A 16,745-nucleotide genomic window follows, 5' to 3' on the forward strand; every position below is an offset into this window, starting at 1 on the left:
TGCTCATTGAGGCATTAATTAAAGTCAGAGCAGCAATTTCTGGTAACAGGCCTCCCTGCATTTCACCAAAGGGGATTTAACCAAAGCAGGCGAGCCAGAAAGAAAAAAAAAAGCCCCCAATGTGGCTTTGCATTTTACTTAGACACAGACTTAGACGTAGCATCTTGTGACCTTATTTTGGGCACCCTGTCTGCGGATCACTAAAGACAGCACTGGCTTCTGCCACCTACTCAAGCCTGAGCTTCACGCATCCTTCCAGGAATGAAAGTGAATCAAAAGCAGCAGCAACACGTTTAGGGCAAGCGCAACTGCGGCGTCTGCGCGATTCAGGCTGTGTGAATGTCACTGCCTCTTCTCCTCCGCTCCCCTCCCCCCCCCCCCCCCATTCCCGACCGAGCTGCTCTCTGGGAGTTGTAGTTCTGCAACTTGGAGCCGAGACTTCGGCGCCTCGTAGAGTGAGACTACAAATCCCGTGGAAGGGAGCGAGAGTCGTGCCGGGGAGGGGTGCGGCGAGGACCGCGGAGAGGTTAAGGGGGAGGTTTTGCTTGACTCACACGTGGGGGCGGAGAAGGGCCAAGCTTAGAACCCATTTCCTGGCAAAAGATCCCTTTAGTTCAGCTGGTCTCCGGCTAGGGAAGTCCCTAGGCGGCCAATCTCCTGGCGCCTGGAGAAAACCAAAAAAGAAAAAAAAAAAAGAAAAAAGTGTAGAACATCTCCCTCTCTATTATTAATTATTATTATTTATCTTGCGTGTAATCCGTTCCTCCTTAGTGCCTCCTCCCTTTCCTGCTTCTCCTCCTCCTGTTGTAACATGCAATTAGCGATCCTGCAGCCACATTTCCAAGGGTGCTAAAGTGCATTTCGCTTATAGCCACCATGGGGAATGGGATGAACAAGGTAATGTACGTTTCTGTTTGTTTGTGCTTGCTTGTTTGTCTGCTCATCTCGCCTCTTTAGGATTAAGAACTGGGAAAGGTGTAGGAAGCCTTGAATCCTTCCTTCTTAGCCCCTTCCCCCTGGTTTCATTCCCCACTCTGCCACCCTCCACCCTGCATCTTCCTCCTTTAATTGTGCTCAGCCAGTAGTCGGAAAAAAAAGCGTGCTTTGCTTCTTCGTTCAGACAAATGTTTGCATTTTTAAGACTGTTGTAGTTTTTTTTTTCCTAAATACTTTTAATATCTGGTTGGGGCCGGGAGGTGGGTGCTACAAGCGGTGGGGAACGGACCTAGGATGAGACGGATGCTTCTGCAAATTTTTTTTTTTATGGGGGGAGGCGGGTAGAGGTCAATGCTGTTGAAAATCCCCCGCCCTCTTGGGAAGGCTTCCCGGCAAACAGCCCCCGGGCGTTTGCCCTGCACGCTGGATGCCTTCTGTGGCTGAGGACCACTTGTTCTCCCCAACCACAGTGCCCTTTTAAAAGCTATTTACACTTGCTGGGCTAGGACGTGGTTCTGACCAGTCCCCAGCGGGAGCGCGGTGGAGCTGAGAGCTTTGTGGTTCCTTTTCTCTTCTTCCCCTCCCCTGAGAGGCTCTTTAAACATCGCCCACCCATCTGATGGGTCATCTGGGCGTCTTCTCTGAGTCTTCTCTGCTGTCATTTCCTTTATTTCCTTGGGTACCTCCCTAACTTCCACTCCCTTAGAGGTTGTTTTTTTTTTGCATGTGTGTATATGTGGGGGGGGTGCGTGCGCCCGTGCCCTTTCCCTCCCCTCCCCCCATGTGCCTGTAGAAGTTGCATGGGACAGCTGCCTATTAGGCTGGTTGTGGGTGGGACTTTTTTTAAAAGACAGCTGCCCATCTTAGAGGAATCGAATTCAGAATCAGCTTTTTGTCCACAGATTGTGCCAGGGTTCTCCACTATGAGGGAAACCTGTTGTCTTCTCCCTACCCCCACCTTCTCCCTATAGCCCCTCTCCATCCTCCGATTGATGACAGGGGCCAGAAAATCGGAACCTTGCTTGCTTTGGTCTGAATAGGACCCATTTTTCTCCGGCTCGGCTCTTTTGTCTTCCGGCTTGTCAGCCCCACCCTGGGCTTGTCCAGTTTCCCCTTGCCCCACCCCTAGGCGGGTGTTCCTCTCTGGTCCTGTGGTCTGGCTGTTTCTTTGAAGTCTCAGGAAGGTGGTGGAATTCAGGCTCTGCTTTTGCTCCCTGGAAGGATTGTGTTGAACTGGTAGCCAGAAATCCCTTGAAAGGAAACGACCCTTTCCCAGTTAGTCTTACACCCCTGGATAAGTGCATTCATTCCACTTTTCACGCGGTCCGATTAAGTGGAAATTGTTTGCTTAGATTCTGCTGCTTTTAACTCAGGGGCCAGCATCCTTTGGCCCATAAGTGCCACCAGTGGAAATACCAAATAGTGGAAAGGAAAAACAACAAATAGGATCCTAGAATGAGAGAAACAAGCATAGAATGATGAATAGCATAAGTTGTCTAAATACTTTAACCTTCCAAACTAATACCTGGTTTCAGAGACTGTTACTGAGAAATAGTGTGGGAAGAAATCGTTTTGTGTATTTGGTCCAGGGTATCATCACCCTGGTTTTGGTTCAAGGATCACGAATCTAAAGCTGGAAGGGACCTTAGAGATCATGTAGTACAACCCTCTCATTTTAAAAATAGAGAAACTGAGGCTCAGGGTTTAGCAAGGTTGAATTTTGAAAGGAGGGTCTTAACCATTCCAAGTTAAGCATCCTTTCCACTGCATCAGACCTTTTTTTTTTCTCTCAGGAGAACAAGTTTAAATAAGACAGGAATACTTTCTCAAATTGGGATATTCTTTATTATGCCTTTCAGTTCTTTGATTCTCTGCTTTAAAAAAAAAAGTGCTGTCACCAGTTTTTGGGATAGGTTAGGCTTTGAATTGATAGTGATTTCATTCTAGTAGACTTTGGGTTCCAGTTTAAAATGTTTCTTATTTGAATTGCCCCTTGTTGCCTCTGAATATTTAATTGATAGAACTGTTTGTTATGTATTAAAATATATACAGATGAAAATGGATTCAGACATTCTACAAGTTGGTAGTTTTAGTCTGTAGTGAACAGCAGGTTTTTTTTATTTGTCCATTTCTTCCTAAACTTTTTCCAAGTCTGTTATTGTTGTTATTACTAATTTTTCCCAGCAACAGCAGCACTAGGTAAGGACAGTCACCTACATTTTGTAAATGAAGACATAGTGATTTGACCACGTGAATAGTTATTGCCCAAAATGGGATTAGAACTTTCATCTCCTGACTCCCTGACAATGATTCTGTTGGTTAGATCTTTGCTTTAGGTATATCAGTTTGGAGACAGTTTGGAGAGGGGAGAGACTGGAGCAAGGGAGACCACTTAGAAGGCTATTGTAATAGTCCAAGTGAGAGACTCTAATGAGTTTAAACTAGGGTAATGCTTGTGTGAGTAGAGAGAAGGGGATGATGGATGAAGAGATTTTGTGGAAATAGGATGAACAAGATTTGGCAGTTGATTAAATTTGAAAGTACAGGAAGAATTGAAGATGACTCTGAGGTGGTGAACCTCAGTGATTAGAACAGTGGTGATGCTCTCAACAGATGCAAGTTTGGAAGGAAAGTGGTTTTGGATGAGAAGCACGATGAGTTCTGTTTAGGACATGTTGAGTTGGAGATGCCAATAGGACATCCTGTTTGAAATGTCCAATAAGCAGTTGATGATCAAGAGAGAGATTTGGTCTGGAAACACAGATTTGGAATGTAGAAATGATAATTAAACACGGGAAATGATGACGTTACCAAGAGACCATATAGACAGAAAATGGAGGGAATGCATTATCTGAATGTATACCATAAGGGTGCTGTTCTCAAGTCCTCATGCAGACTAGAAGTTAGTAGACAACTTCCAGGAAGTGTATTGGTAGTAATAATAGCTATCATTTATATAATACTTAAAGGTTTACAAAGTGTTATACATGTTATCTCATTTGATCCTCACAACAAGAGAGGAGAGGGAGAGGGAGGAAAAGAGAGAGAGATAAAGAGAGAGAGGGGTGTGTTGTTATGATTTGCCCTGGGTCACACGGCTATGAGAGTCAGCAAGAGGCAAGATTTGAACATTTGAACTCAGGTCTTTCTAACTCCAACACTCCATCTACTGGGCCACCTATCTGCCTAATGATTGATCTTGTTAGAAGTATATATTTGCTGAATATCAAGTTTATTCAAAATCTGTACTGTAGGTAAATACAGTACTTTGTGATAACCCTGGAAAAATCTGATAAGACTGTGATAAGAGTTGAAAGTGCATTGGTCTTGGATTCTAATCTTGGCCCAGATTGTATATGTGTGACTTTGAGCAAGTCACTTTGCCTATCTGGGCCTTAGCTTCGTTGGTTATAAAGAGAGAGGATTAGGCTAGATGGATGGCTAAGGTTACTTCTGGCACTAAGTCTATAATCCATCGACCCCTTCAGTCTCTGAGCATCTGCATGTGAGCGGGATGGCTACTTGAGTAATAAAAATAACTCACAACTTTTAAAGATGTGTAGGGCTTCCTTGAAGCAATCCTGTGAGGTAGATAGTTAAGCTGTTTTTATCCCCATTTCACAGGTGAAGTACAGGAGGCTCAGAGAATTTATTTCTCCTTGGTCACATAGTTGATGAATGGCAGAAACACAGGCTCAGTGTTCTTTTCACTCCATCGTAGGGTGGTGCTTCATTCAGTCCGTGAACAAAGACCTCATGGTCCTCTTATTGCCTAGTTTCATTATTAATCCTCCCCAATCATGGCTGGGCATTGCATCGATATAATTCTTTACAGTTGTTAGTAAAGTTGTTTGTCTTTATGGTATTTTTGTGGTATAACTTATCCTCCTGGGTCTGCTCATTTTATTTTTTCCAAATTGTGCATTTGTATAAGATGAATCCAACAAACATTTGGTTTTTTTGTTTGTTTGTTTTGTTTTGGGGTTGTCTTTTTTTTTTTTTTGGCAAGGCAGTTGGGGTTAAGTGACTTGCCCAGAGTCACACAGCCAGTGAATGTTATGTGTCTGAGGCCAGATTTGAACTCTGGTCCTCCTGACTCCAGGGCCGGTGCTCTATCCGCTGTGCCACCTAGCTGCCCCCAGTAAGCATTTGTTAAGCACCTATTGTGTGCAAGGTTGCACACAACAGTTTGTCCCCCCAAAATGATTGCAGTTGTAGTGTTTTTCATCTGTCCAATTTTTGACACATGGAGTGGTTCTGTCATCCTTAGGAAGATTGGCAGGGTGCAAGGCTCTAGCTAGAGTAGAGACAGAGGAGGCTAAGACATCTTTTCTGGTCGCTGTAGTGCCTAATCCACCAGTCAGGAAAACCTGAGTTCTTGTCTGGGCTGATACTTAGTAACTGTACAACATTGGGTAAGTTACTTAACCTCTGTCTGCCTCCATTTCCTCAGCTGTAAAATGGATATAATAATAGCATCTCTTTCTCAAAGTTGTTCTAAAGAAAAAGTGAGGTATTCATAGAAGGTGAATTGCAAACCTTCAAGTACTATTAAATGCTAGCAATTATTATCTTTATTATCCTTGTTATTGTTACTACTACCACTATAAGCATTCTTGGTTTCAAGATTTTCCTGCTGTAGATAAACTTAAAGCTATTTATGAGTCACAGGAAGACACAGGAAGGAAAAGGGACATATTCCTCTTTGTAACTGTCATGGTCCTGTCAGTGTGGCGTCCCAACACATGGGAGGCCACGTGGTATGGTAGAGAAAGTGATGATGGCCCTGGAGTCAGAAGACCTGAGTTTGAGTTCTGTCTCTGTTGCCTACTAGAGGCTGCTTGTTCCAGCGGATAGAGAGCACTGGGCTTAGAGTCAGGAAAATGTGAGTTCACATCCAGCCTCAGACAAGTCACTTAACTTCTGTTTGCCTCAGTTTCCTTAATTGTAAAATGGGGAAAATAATAGCTCCTACCTTTTAGGGTTGGTCTGGGGATCAAAAGAGATGACATTTGTAAGAAGTGCTTAGCACCATGCCTGGAACAGAACAGGCGCTATATAACTGCTTATTCCCCTTCCCTCCCCACTACTAACTGTGACTTTATGCAAGTCACTTACATTCTCAGTGGTTTAGTTCCTTCACCTGTCACTAGTTAACTGGTAAGGTTCCCCTTTACTTTCCCAACTTCTAAGGATGACCTTTGGTTTTTAGTTCCATTCCCCTCCCTCCTTCCTTTCCATTTAAAAGCTTTTTTTTTTGAAAAGCATAACATTAAAATTCTGCATGCGTCAGCTTTGAGATCCTTCTCTGTATTTTTGCAAACCTGTTGGATCTGAGGTCCAGTGGCATCAAGTAATCATCTATAACATGTAATCCTTTGGAGAGACGGATAAATCTTCTTCCTGCATTTATACATGGTGACTTGGAGCTCCCAGGAAGTCGTACAGCCCCTCTTGACTTTGAGGAAGGAAATCCGGTCTTTCTGGTTCTCAGTTTTGTTTATTGAGATATTTTGTAGCTTGTACCTGTTTGGATAGATTATTAGACTTGGTATCCCAGAGCCTCAAAGTTGAATTGAGAATTGGGGGTGGCTGTGTGTGTGCCTCAGATAGAATTGGGGTAAGGGGAATGCAAATATCATCAAGTATGAATAAAAAGGTGGGGGTTTTTTTAATGATAAGCCAGATGTATTTCTTCTTTTTGAAGCACTTGGTCTGCTTTGAACATCTCTGTGAGAGTAGGTCAGTTAATTGCCATATACTCTAATAACGGTATACAGCCTCTGAGAATGGGAAACATTGCTCAGGATTCAGGCATCTGTTGCTAAGAATCATTAGGAAGAGCTCAAAATATTAATAAGTGCTGCCATTCCCTTGGAAGGCGAGTGCCTTCACTATTTATCTCCACCAACCATTGTTTTATAGGGACGAGAACTCTTTGTCCCTTTCTGACTGGTACTGTGTTAGAGCTTCTTCTTTGTCCAGGAGGTAGCATGGGCTAAGGTTTTGTCTCAGCCACTCTCAGGGCCTTGCTGTTTATTTCTATAACGGTCATGGAAGAGTTCTCGAGGTGCCCATACTTAGTTTGGGGGCCCATCTTTTTTTTCACTTCGAGGGCTATTCACTAGCTACTGCTCCAGATTTTCATCCCTCCTCTGGTCGTTCAGTACAAGCTATCTTTCTGTGAGAAGATTGTCTTCCTTTTTATTTTCTTTTGGTAAGGCTGCTTGCATTTACTTGTATAAATAGCGTCTGAGATTGTCACATAATGAGATTTTTTTTTTTGCAGACATTTAGGCACATAGGATCATAGATTGATAGCTAGAAAGGAACTTAGAACTCAGTGATTCCAAAACCCTTCATTTTACAGTTGAGGAAACTGAGGCCCAGAGAGGTTGATCTACTTGCCTAGGTTGACACAGCATTTTCCAAGTTGGAATTAGAATCCAGGTCTTCTTGACTCCAAGTCCAGTGCTGTCACACAATGCCTCTCAACTGATGAAGTAGTGGTGAGGTGGTTTTCTCACTTTCCCTGAGAATGTAAGTTTTAAAAGGTATCTACTGCCAACTGCCTTCATGTCTTTTAGTTTGATTATAGGATCATAAGCTTTAGACCTTCCAGGGATGGGGCACCTGTGGCCTCCAGGCCTCATGTGGCCTTCTAGGTCCTTGGGTGGGGCCTTTTGACTGAATCCAAGTTTTGCAGAACAAATCCTTTTATTAAGGGGATTTGTTCTGTGAAGTCTGGATTCGTGTACTTGAGGACCTAGAGGGCCACAGGTTCCCTCCTCTTGTAGGCCATCTAATCCAGTCCCTTCATTCTACAGATGAGGAAACTGAGGCTTTAGGAAGGATGAGTTACTTGCCCAAGGTCACATAGATAGCAAGTTGCTGGAGGTGTTTTGCCTCCAGAGCTTTCTATCATACCACTCAACTTGATATCTTGTCATATATAGAAGTAAGGGAGCCGTGACCTGAGTATTGGACTGGCTATTATTGGGCCATCATAATTCCATCTCTGACTCTTGAAAGTCTGTGTTGATTTCCCAGTCTGAACAATGGATAATTTCCCCTTATTGGCCTTAATACATGTTTTAGTATGTTTTTAGTATGTTTTAGCACAGCTTCATCTTCTAACAACTTACACTAAGAAATGAAAGTCTTTCCACTGCATATGAAGTGCCCATTTTCTTTTTGCTCTTTCTCAGTTATTTCTTCAAATCTGACTTGCCGCTTCTTTTCAGGATCCCTGGTTGGCTTTTAGCACTTGTCCCTCTGCTCTGATGTGGCTTTGTGTAGTGACCTCCTTGTGGATGCCCATGGATTGAAGCAAGAGAGAAAGTCTAGTCAGTTCCTGGTCATCAAACCCTCCTGCTTCTCTTATCTGTCTGGCATCTCTTGTACCTTGTGTTTTCCTCTTGTAGTGGTTGTTCCTTCATTCAACAAATATTTATTCATTAGCTACTGTGTGCAAGCCATCATTCATAGTTGGGCAGCCCAGTTCCAGCCTTCTGGGAGTTTATAAATCTAGTAGGAGATGAGAGTCGAGTAAAGAGGTATGCACTAGACATTTAGACAGGAGAATCAACAGTAGAGGTGGGGATAGAAACTCCAGGACAGGGCTCTAGCTAGAGAAAATGGCTGAGAGCAGGACCTTGGGGAACTAGCTTTGGGAGCTGGGATGAGAAAAAGGAGCCAGTGGAACAGAAGAGTTCCCTTATGATGTGGCGTTTGAGCTCTCCTAAAGGAGTTGAGAGAAAGGATTATTTTCTATTATATTAATAACCCATTTTTAATTAGGATCCGGGCTTTTTATTTCCTCATTCAGGGACCAGCTCCTGTAGGTCAGTCAACCACTGTCTGAAGGCCACGCTGATAGAGGAAATTGGGCTGGTTTATCTGCTTCTCTATCTTGGGCCAGATTCCACCCAACCAGGAGACCTTACTTCTGTTTGAAGTATAAACAGAATCTAATCTAGGTGAATTCTTGCCCTGCCGGAATAATCTCATGCCCTTGCACCCCTCCATTGGAGTTCAGGGTGACCCAGCTCAGGAAGGAGAAAACCCACTAGAGTGGTCTGGGTAGAGTAGATTCCTTTGTCCGTATTGTTGGAGGTGTCTGAGTCTCATGATCAAGCCACATTCTCAGCAGGAAGAGCCGAAGACTTCTAGCTTACCCCCTCATTAATTGTTCACCAATCAGAGTTGATTTTCACCTGTCAGGGGCACCACCTTTTCTAAAAGTATGTTAAAGCTTCCAGTCTCTTCATGTCTTTGTCTTTGGCTACCGGGAGAAACCATTTACCATCAATTTATTATTAGGTAGCCCTATTTATAAAATGATTATTAATTACCCAGAAACTCTGTCTCTCAGGTTTTTCGTTGGTCACGCGGGCTGGGGTGAGAAGATGTGAGAAGGGAAGATTCTCCAGGTATGGAAGGCAGATTTGGGGAAACAGGGTCAGACATTTGGAGCTGGTAGGGACTTTAAAAACCCAGTGAGTCTAACTTCTTTCAGAGGAGAAAAACTGATGTGGAGAGGTGAGGTGACTTACCAGGGTCACACTGCTAAGTGTCTGAGACATGATTGGAACCTGACCTATAAGATCAAAGTTCTGCTGCTGGAAAGGACCCCACAGGCTATCTAATCCAACCTATCTCTTTAGAGATGGGGAAACTGAGGTCCAGGGAGGTTGTGACTTGACTAGGATCACACAGGTGATAAATAACAGTGAGGACTTGAAACCAGGTTGCATGACAGAGAATAATGTGAAATAAACTTAGAAAAGTAGGCATCTTACCATGCGTTTGATAAAACTGGAGGAGGTGGCTTTTGTTGTTCTAGTAGTGATTCTCTGCATGGTATACTGAGGCAGGGACCATCTTTATCTCATCAGGAAGTCCTGCAGGAAGCCAGCACACAGCATTCAGTGGGTTGAACTGGAATAAAATGAGTGGAGGTTTTCACTTGGAACTAGTAATGTCTGAAAGAGTCTGTGCTGCCCCTGTGCTGACAGGAGGGTGTTGCTGGGATGTCAGGAGGGAAATGTCATTAATGCTGGCATGTTCGGTATGCACTTTAAAAAAACATCATACCATACATTGGAGCTGGAATATTTTTAGCCACCCTAAACTGTTGGACATATATGGATTTGAGAATGCTAGTGAGGTGTGCTGGCAAATCAGAAAGCTTCTCAGATGTGAAATTAAGGGGTGTGTGTGTGTGTGTGTGTGTGTGTGTGTGTGTGTGTGTGTGTGTAAAACATACACTTGGAGTCTTAATTGTATCTACAATCTGATTTTTGGAAGAGTGGAGGAAAGCCCTTGGTGTTTTATGTGACATTCTGCTCTTATGTACCTGTTCAGGGCTCATCTGAATTTCCAGATTCAAGAAAATTGAATGAGGGAGAAGAAAAAGGATTTGGGGAATTTAAGGTGGCAGGATGGGCAGAGAAGAAAAGCCAAGAGAGTTGGGTTAGTAGTAGTAATTTTGAGGGACTCTTGTTAACACCTGTCTTCCATCACCTTGATGAGAAAGGGCAGAGAAAGGGCAAGATAGCCATACCAATCTAATTCCTGTGCTTAGAATAATAGGATGTCAGAGTTTGAAGGGACCCTAGCAGTGTTCGAGTGTAGGATTTCTTGGAGTCCATGAATAGGTGTTAGGAGATCCGTGAATTTGGATAGGAGAAAAAACTTAGATCTTTATTTTCACTATCTTCTAACTTACATTTTATTTTTATTTTTAAAAATGCATTTGTTTTTAGTTTTCAACATTCACTTCTGTAAAATTTTGAGTTCCAAATTTCTCCCCCTCCCCAAGACGGCGTGCAGTCTCATATAGGCTCTACATATACATTCATGTTAAATATATTTTCACATTAGTCATGTTGTAAAGAAGAACTAAAATTAATGGGAAGAACCACGAGAAAGAAGAAACCAAAAAAAAAGGGGGAGGGAAATAATATGTTTTGATCTGTATTCAGATTGGATGTGGATAGCGTTTTCCGTCATGTAACTTACATTTTTATGAATGTTGGCAACAATATTTAGGGGTACGTCAACTTCACCAGACTGCCAAAGAGAGGTGCATGACACAACAAGTTAAGACTGTCTGATCTAGTCCAACTTCCTTATTTTATAAAGGAGAAGATGGATGCCAGGAAGATAAAGTTACCTCGTCATGGTTCTACACTGCTTACTTAGAGAGTTGTCTTCTGACTCCCCGGTCCAGTGCCGTATCCAAAACAGATGCATTTTCTCCTATGCCCAGGGTTGCCATCGGGTTACAGATTTAAAGAGAAGGCCAGAGGATGGTAGCAGGGCCCCCTCTCAAGTTCAAGGTCTTTTCTTGGAAAGTGGATCACCTAGAGGGAAAAAATTGGGAAATAGTGGGGCCATTTCCCTGACCTTTAGCTCTCATAAGTTTGACTGTGACACTTGATCTTCCATAAAGCCCATTGAGTGGGTTTCTAATGGGTCTGAGGGTCAGATCCCAGACTCCTTAAAACACCTTGTGATTAAAGGAGCCATGGAGTACTAGGCCTGCCCCAAGGGATGACTGGGAGCTGATGCTAAATATTGTGGAGCCCAAATATACTCTGAACGACCTCCTTTATCCTTTCCTTAATGCCAATGAACGTTTGTCAACCTTTATCCCAACATTTATATTTTTGTGTGCTTCTCTTTCCCCTAGATCCTTCCTGGCCTCTACATTGGCAACTTTAAAGGTGAGTGCCTGATTTAAAAGAACATTTTAAGGATCTTTATCTGGAATTTAGGGGCAGCTTTCACCTGATGAAGGAAATGTTTTTAAATGCATAAAATGAGATACTTAAGATTACAAAGGAAACTAATTAATGTTGAAATACAGTAATCAAACTTTATTAAAAAAAAAGTTCACAGATTCAGGTTAAGAATCCCTATTTTAGTTACTGCTTCAAATTCCTAGATGCCTATTTTCACCACCGAGAACTTGGTTTTGATGCTAACTCTGCTAGAGGATTTGTTTTACATTGCCTCACCTGCATACTCATTGTCAACCATCTATATTGATTTAATGTTTGCTACCTCAGTCAGTCAGTCAGCAAGTGTTTATTATGTGCCTGTTGTATTCTAAGCCTTGTGCTAGTCCCTGAAGATATAAAGTGAGATAAAGAGCAATTTGTAGTCTACTGGGGATACGATATATACGTGGATAAACACTGGATACATACACACACATATCCAATACGCAGTGATTGGAAAGGGGTTGGTGGGGTGTTGTCTGTCTCTTTAGTTTTTGTTCCTGGATTATAAAATACCCTGAATTCTTGACAATTCCCTAAATCCATGACAAGGACTCATCTTTGCCTTTTTTTCCACACCATAGTTATTTCCATTTAGGGAATTTCCCTTTACTCCCTTTTGACTGAATTTTTGTGATTTGTTGTTCCGATTTTCAGTCGTGTTCTGCCTCTTTGTGATCTCCTTTGGGGTTTTCCTGGCAAAGATACTGGAATGGTTTGCTATTTCCTTTTCCAGCTCATTTTACAGATGAGGAAACGGAAGCAAACAGGAGTAAGTGATTTATCCAGGGTCACACAGCTAGAAAATGTCTGAAGCTGGATTTGAACTTGGGAAAATGAGTCTTCCTGACTCTAGGCCCAGCACTCTATCCACTGCGCCACGTAGCTGCGCTACTTTTGTTATTATTACTATGTTTATCATTACCTTTTTTTCACACCATAGTTCTTTCCTCCCTCTCAATTGAATCTTTGTAAGAACGACAATAATAATAGCTAGCATTTATATAGCATTTAAGGCTGGCAAAGCACTTTATGTGAGTTATCTCATGAAATCTTCCCGACAGCCCTGTGGGCTAGGTATTGTTGTCATCCCCACCCAGTAGGTGTATCCTTACATCCCCACAGTAGAGTGTCCTGGCCATGTATTTATGAAGTTCTTTAGAACCAGAGATGATGTGACTAACAGGGGTGGACTAGATTAAAAAACTCGATAAGGGCATGTTGCCACACAGATTACAGTAAAATGGCCTTTTTTTTCCACGCACGCCTGCCTAGCACACCCCCCTTCCCTCCTGAAGAAGCCAAATATAACCCGGCTAGGGGCGGCACAGTCACTGCTGTTAGGCATTTTTAGCTACTGTTTTAATTTGTGTGCTTTCAGGTTCTTGGAATGATTTTTTTAAAAAAATCATTAGTGTTTTCCTACATAATATTTACTTTCTCCTCTTTACCCCTGTAGACTTCTAGTGCCAACTAATTGGCCTCATAGGGAGTTCGGCTCAGGGAGCTGACAGATGCTAATTGCTATTAGAGCGTATTGTTAAAAATAGTACCGCTTATAATTATTTTTGAATTGTTAACTTAAGCTGTGAAATTCTGAAAAAGCAGCCACGGCGTGGGGGATGCCTATATAGATACCACTGTAGTCTCACTTACTGAATTGTACAGGTAGGGAATTTTATTTTCCTTGGCACTTTATTTGTCCAGACCCTTTCTGCTTCAGGTCCACACTTGTATAGCATCCTTGACATGGTCTCCTTGACTCCAGTCTCTTTTGTCTCTACCCCATCCTGAACACCACCACCAGATTAATCTTCCTGAATCTCTGCTTTTAGCATCTCATTGCTCTGCTCAGAAATGGTGCCCTGTTGCCTACTCAATTCAAGGAGCATTGCTTGAAGCTATTCTGTGCCTTGGGTACTGGGCCTAGTTAGGGGCTGTTGTTTGGTTGTTGTTCAGTCCTGTCTGACTCTTTATAATCCCATTTGGGGTTTTCTTGGCAAAGATACTGGAGTGGTTTGCCATTTCCTTCTCCAGCTCATTTTACAGATGAGGAAACTGAGGTAAACAGGGTTAAGTGACTTGCCCAGGGTCATACAGCTAGTAAGTGTCTGAGGTTGGATTTGAATTCAGGATGATGAATCTTCCTGACTCCAGGCCCATTGCTTTATCTACTTTACCACCTAGTTGCCAGCCTATTTGAGAGCTGGGAGACTATAAAGACAAAAAGCAGAGGATGCCTGCCCTCAGTGAGCTTAGATCCCTGTGAGGACATGTATACAACATCATGAGAACTTCCATTTATATAATGCTTTAAAGGTTTGCACAGCTACCCTTTGGGGTAGGTGGTATACAGCTTCTGCAGTGCACACAGATACGTACACCAAGGAGTATAATATGAGGTAATTTGGGAAAGGAGAAAGCACTTACAACTTTGGGAGGGGAGCGATCAGGGTAGTCTGCCCAGAGGAGGTGGCCTTTTGGCTGGGCTTTGAAGGACCACAAAGATCCAGAGAGAGGGAGGTGAAGGTGCATATTTCAGGTGTGTTGGGGTGGCCTTGATGAATACACACAGGTAGGGATGGATTTTGGAAGTCTGGGGAGCAGTTAATCCTGTTGAACTGAAACATGGAGTTCCTGAAGTGGAGTAATGTGAAACAGCTAAAAAAGTAAATTAGAATCAGATTGTGGAAGGCCCCGTATATCCAAGCTTCTCAGTCTGGGGTGTAAGGCCTGTCACTGTCTGACCTCAACCTACCTTTTCTGACTTCACTTCCCTTATCAGAGTGGGCCACCTTTATGTACCTCTGGGTCTTTGCTTCTGGCCATCCCCCTTCATTTCTCTTTTTGGACTTTCAAAATCTCCCAATAAATGCTATAAGGCTCAGCTCAAATCCTACCAGCTCTGTGAAGCTGTCCTAGCCCAACTTTGTGCACAGCTGTGATTGAGTGTTGGATTGGAGTCAAATGTGTGTTTGAATTCTATCTCAGACAGTAGGTGGGTGACTCTGGGCCGTCAAGACTTCTCTCGGCCTCAGTTTCCCCATCTGTACAATGGGGATAATAACAGTACCTACCTCCCAGGGCTTCTGTGAGGATCGAAGGAGATAACAGATGTGAATGAGATAATGTTAAAGTGCTATGTAAATGTCAGCAATAATTATTTTTAAGTTTATCATTGCTTTTTGTTTCCATGTTAATCCCTTTCAACGGAAACTTTGTTGTAATAATAATCTTAATTATTAAGTTTATCTTTGTGTTTTTTCACACCATAGTTATTTTCCTTGAATCCCTCTCAATTGAACCTTCATAATAACAATAATAATAATGATAATAATAATAATAATCATAGCTAGCACTTAGTGCTTTAACAGGTTTGCAAAGTACTTTATGTGAGTTATCTTATTTAATCTTCACAACAGCTCTGTAAGGTAGGTGCTATTGTCATCCCCATTGTACAAAAGAGAAACTGAGGCTGAGAGAGATTCTGTGACTTACCCAGGATCACACAGCTAGTAGGATTGAAAAATAGACCTTCCTGACTCCAGGCTCTGTGCACTCTTCTGTGGGTACACCTTGCTCTTTTGTAAGAAAGAAAAACAGGTGCAGCTAGGTGGTGCAGTGAATAGAGCACTGGCCTCAGAGTCAGGAGGACCTGAGTTCAAATCCTGTCTCAGACAAGACACTTGACACTTACTAGCTGTGTGACCCCTGGGCAAGTCACTTAACCCGGATTGTCTCACCAAAAAAAAAAAAAGAAAAGAAAAGAAAAAAAAGAAAAACAAAACCAAGTGACAGTGTATACTACATTCCACACTTGAAGTCCCCACTTCTCTGCATATAAGGATTCTTTTGTTTCCTTAAGGAGATCTCTTTTTCTACCAGAACTGAGAGCATTTATCCTCTATCACTCACTTGGCATTTTAAATTAATCATTTACTGCCTTGAAACTTTTCTTGGGTTGTTGTGTTGTCTTATTATTGCGTCACACTTTCATTGTTTAACTTGGTGTTGGGGTGTGTTTCTGTCTGTCCTTTTGTTTCTCTTTATCCTCCTCTTCCCCCCCCCCCCCATTAGCTCTCTGAGTATAAGAGCCAGCACTTTACACATAATAGGTGATCAATTCTAGGTACATTAGCCTGGTCCCTGGCACCTTTCTTCAGCATGCTTACCTAATTGTTACATTCCTTTTCTCTCCCTTTGCTGTCTCTCGGCTTTTCCTAAAAGAGGATGTGGGAGAGCCCTTGAGGCCTGGCATTCTGAGCAGCCTTGGTTATTTTACACTCTTTTCCCGACTCTTCCTTGTCCCTTCTGGCTTAGAGCTCTGGCCCTCTTTGTCATTGGGTAATTCAGAAAACCAGTATTTAAGTTTTATGAAGCATAAGATGAGCCTACTTTATGAGACCACTTTCATTTAGGGACAGCCCTTTAAAAAGATAACCTGACTTGACCTGACTGCATTACTGAAGACTGTTAAGCAAAAATAATATTACAAGTCTATGAGACATTGCATTGCAACTAGATTCATTACAAGAGAAACGAACATGCGGGTGGAACCTTAAGCAGGCACAAAGAGTTTACTATTCGAACAAACTTGGACATTTATGAAATTGAGACAGAGGAGAAACAGAAATCTCCACCTAAATGGGAGTGGCAGGGGAGGAGAAATCATGAATAATTAAGATGGCAAACACTGAATTCTTTTCCCTTAGAAATTACTAGACTATGAAGACAGAATGGTCTGCTTATCTACGACAGTCTTAGCTGCACAAGCAGTTTTGTGCTCTAGTGTAGACTGACTGGAGCCTGTCTTGAATCACAAGAACACACAGGGAGTCCGGTTTGGGGTGCAGACAATAAATTATGTCATTGGGGGGCTTCATCCTTGACCTGTTTAGGCCTCCTGCATACTGCAGGTCCAGTGTTTCTGGAAAATATGGCAAATCAGAAAGACAAGTTCAGGGGACCCCTTAACATTCCCTCCCCTTACCCCCACATTGGTCAAAGGTGACTCCTGGGTAC

General features: G+C 42.6%; 1 protein-coding gene across 4 annotated transcripts in view; it reads left to right on the forward strand.

The window, feature by feature from the left end:
- The first annotated feature begins 555 nt into the window (after positions 1-555).
- The window catches only part of DUSP22 (dual specificity phosphatase 22), a 79,077-nt gene continuing 62,887 nt past the window's right edge, over positions 556-16,745 (forward strand). The window contains exons 1-2 of one of the 4 annotated variants that reach the window (XM_020976668.2): positions 556-897; positions 11,633-11,666. In XM_020976668.2, the coding sequence (XP_020832327.1) occupies positions 877-897; positions 11,633-11,666 (55 nt within the window). In that variant the 5' untranslated portion in view covers positions 556-876. The remainder of the gene's footprint in view (positions 898-11,632; positions 11,667-16,745) is intronic. The other 3 variants (XM_020976666.2, XM_020976665.2, XM_020976669.2) reach the window with 3 other exon arrangements.

This window comes from Phascolarctos cinereus, unplaced genomic scaffold (assembly GCF_003287225.1).
Source record: "Phascolarctos cinereus isolate Bilbo 61053 unplaced genomic scaffold, phaCin_HiC Scaffold_4;HRSCAF=312, whole genome shotgun sequence".
NCBI lineage: Eukaryota > Metazoa > Chordata > Mammalia > Diprotodontia > Phascolarctidae > Phascolarctos > Phascolarctos cinereus.